Source organism: Vigna radiata, chromosome 5, assembly GCF_000741045.1.
Source record: "Vigna radiata var. radiata cultivar VC1973A chromosome 5, Vradiata_ver6, whole genome shotgun sequence".
Lineage (NCBI taxonomy): Eukaryota > Viridiplantae > Streptophyta > Magnoliopsida > Fabales > Fabaceae > Vigna > Vigna radiata.
Genome location: NC_028355.1, coordinates 34,756,421 through 34,759,287, shown reverse-complemented (window position 1 = coordinate 34,759,287; position 2,867 = coordinate 34,756,421). Strand labels below are relative to the sequence as shown.

Sequence of the window (2,867 nt, the reverse complement as noted above, 5' to 3'; positions counted from 1 at the left end):
ATATGTGAATCGAGACCTTGACCAGTACCTGCCATGAGCATTGAAAAATCTAATAATAGGCAAAGAAACTAGATGAATACAACTATTGTGCATGTGAATGTGCAGGGTAAGGTATGAATTACACTTTCTCTTATAATGGCTAAGTTTAAGTTTAAGTTTTTGGAAAAACTAATTTATTGGCACGAATCCATATACAAAACTTAATAGAATATAGAAGCAGAGCTGATAAAAATAGAAATGCAATGTGGAAACATAGTAGAAATGAACAAAATTGAAAATGAAGTCTTAGTGAGTTAATTTACCTGGGGGGGATGGATATCAGGTATTTATAAGCTTTTATGTTGACCTGTTTTATATTCAGCATTTCTCTCTCCCATGCCTGGGGTACGTGCTTGTGGCAGCCCTCCACATCAGCGTCCTCAAAGTCTGACCAGGGAACTGTTTTCTAAAGTTTGCGTATAGGTGCCTCATGCAGAATCTTTGGTATGCCTTAGGCAAAAGTTCCTTTATAGTGTGCACCAACCCATGACCACATGATTAAAAAAAATCAAAGTTTGTTTCATCATTTATAGAGAATAAATTCATTATAATAATGTAAGTAAAAGTGTACCTTCTGTTGGTCAGACATCCATGTGCACCTACCACATACTTCATTTCCTCCAAGATCTTTTATTAATAACTGCAGAAACCAACTTCATGTCTCTTTGTTCTCCACCTCAAAAATGGCATATGCAAGGGGAAGCATTTGGTCATTTGGGTCCCTTCCAATTGCAGTGAGCAACTCTCCCTTATACTGGCCTTTTAAAAAGCATCCATCTAAACATATAATTCGTCTACAACTCACAAAACTTTCCTTGCAACCTTTCAAGCAAACATAGAATCTTTTAAACACTGCATCACCATTAACACTGTCAACCTCCACCTAAACTGTTGACCCAGGATTAGACCTCAAAAGTTCATGTCCATAATCATGTATTCTTCTATACTGTTCTTTGAAATCTCCAATAAGTTGCCTTGTTGCCATCAACTTTGCCCTTCGTGCTTTGGAGATGGAAATCTTAGTATTCCATTTACGTAAAGCTTTTTTACGTATGTCTTGCACCTTCAAGTTTGGATTGTCTTGTAAGCACCTATCTATTTCCTCACTCAACCACTTTGTATTCAAAATCTTAATGTTAAGTTGCCTGCTGCAAATATGGGTGTCCTTTATTTTCCTTAATTGCCAAAATTGTCGGCTTGGTAAATAACCACAGTAAGTTGTCCATGGACACTTACCTTGTCCACCCATGCATCTAACTCTCACCCTACGCTTATCGTTTTTAACAAACTTCAAAGCCCTCCCAATATGCACAACATAAGTTCTAATGGCCTCAATAAAGTGAGCCTTATCAGCAAATACTGTCCCAACTTTCCACTTATAATCTGTCATACTTTTTTGTTTCTCATATGTCTGAAATGGACCTGGTTGTGGTCTATCTTCACTCTCGTTCTATCTTCACTCTCGTTCTATCTTCACTCTCGTTCTCACTACCACTGTTTTGTGGACTTACTAAGACATCAGAATGCCATTCATCATCTGGCAACCCCCTACAATTGACCTCAGTCCTATACTCTTCATCACTGTCCTCCAAACCAAAACCAATTTCTTCTTCCTCCTCCACGTACTCATCACCACTAAGATGATCCATATGCCCTTCATCCTCACTCTATACTTCAACTTCATTGTCCCCTCCACCATCACTCACTACTTCAACCTCATTGTTCAGTCCACACTCACTTTCTACTTCATTTTCAACTTGCGGATCCACTACAATTTCTTCCTGGACTCCACCATCCACCTCCTTTGCACCACTGTCTTCCACCTCTAGTCCAACCTCCACCTCATTTCTAGCACTTTCTTCCTCATTTTTATCACTCTCATTAACCAACTCACCCTGAGTCAACAACAACTGCACCCCTACTTCAGGTTCGTTATCTTCTACAACCTCTGCATGGTCCATGCCATGTACAACATACAAGTTAACTTTCCCAACATACTTTGCCACCCCCATCATATTCATTGCTCCTTTATCATCATACAGTAGATGCAACACATTTTCTATGTTGTAAAATAACTCTTTCACGTGAAGGTACCCCAAATATTTTAATGCACCTAATATTTCAAAATAGTTCCATTTATCGGGATCAACGTCCCAGTAAGCAATCTCTCCATTTATATACTTAATAGGGTATTGTGTTATCAAGGTCCCACCATGGTGGACCACTACCTCAAATCTTTTCTCAGCCATCTCAAAGGGGGACCCACTAAAATCACTTCAAGTACCAATAATGGGACCACAGTGAACAACAAAAGCCGACAATAATACCTTCTGTCTTCCACAACCAAAAAACCCACAACCAAAAATCATATTTAATACACAATACAACGCATTACAAAACAACTCAACAGAAAATAAACAACAACTTTTTATACTGCCCAAAATCAGAGTAAATCGATGAAAATATCTATTCTTAACATAACATCAAATTAAACCCTAACCCTAAAAAAAAAACATAAACAACAACAATAATAGGCTTAGATAGTGACCTCTTACCTCACCTCCGTACGATGTTGAACTTCTACCTTCAATCAATCGGCAATGGCGTTAGCAGAAATCACCAGAAATGAACAACAATGGCGCTATTAGAAATCACAACAAAAATGGCGTTATCAGATAAGGGTTAGGGCTTTTTTAATTAGCCTAATTTTATTCATTTCATTTTAATCCTCAATATTAAAACGTTAAAATGTCTTCAGAAAGCCACGTCAGATAAGTTTGCCACGTTAGCATCTGTACCGTTAAGAATTTAACGCCGTCTACCAAAAA

The 2,867-nt window shown here is 37.9% G+C and overlaps 1 protein-coding gene across 1 annotated transcript; it reads right to left on the bottom strand.

Annotated features, from left to right (window-relative positions):
• Window positions 1–922: 922 nt before the first annotated feature.
• Window positions 923–1,712, bottom strand: LOC111241600. The gene is made up of 2 exons (XM_022780275.1): window positions 1,511–1,712; window positions 923–1,476 (listed from the first exon to the last, which is right to left on the bottom strand). The coding sequence occupies exons 1-2, from the start codon at window positions 1,686–1,688 to the stop codon at window positions 923–925; spliced, it is 732 nt and encodes a 243-aa protein (XP_022635996.1). The 5' UTR covers window positions 1,689–1,712.
• Window positions 1,713–2,867: the final 1,155 nt, after the last annotated feature.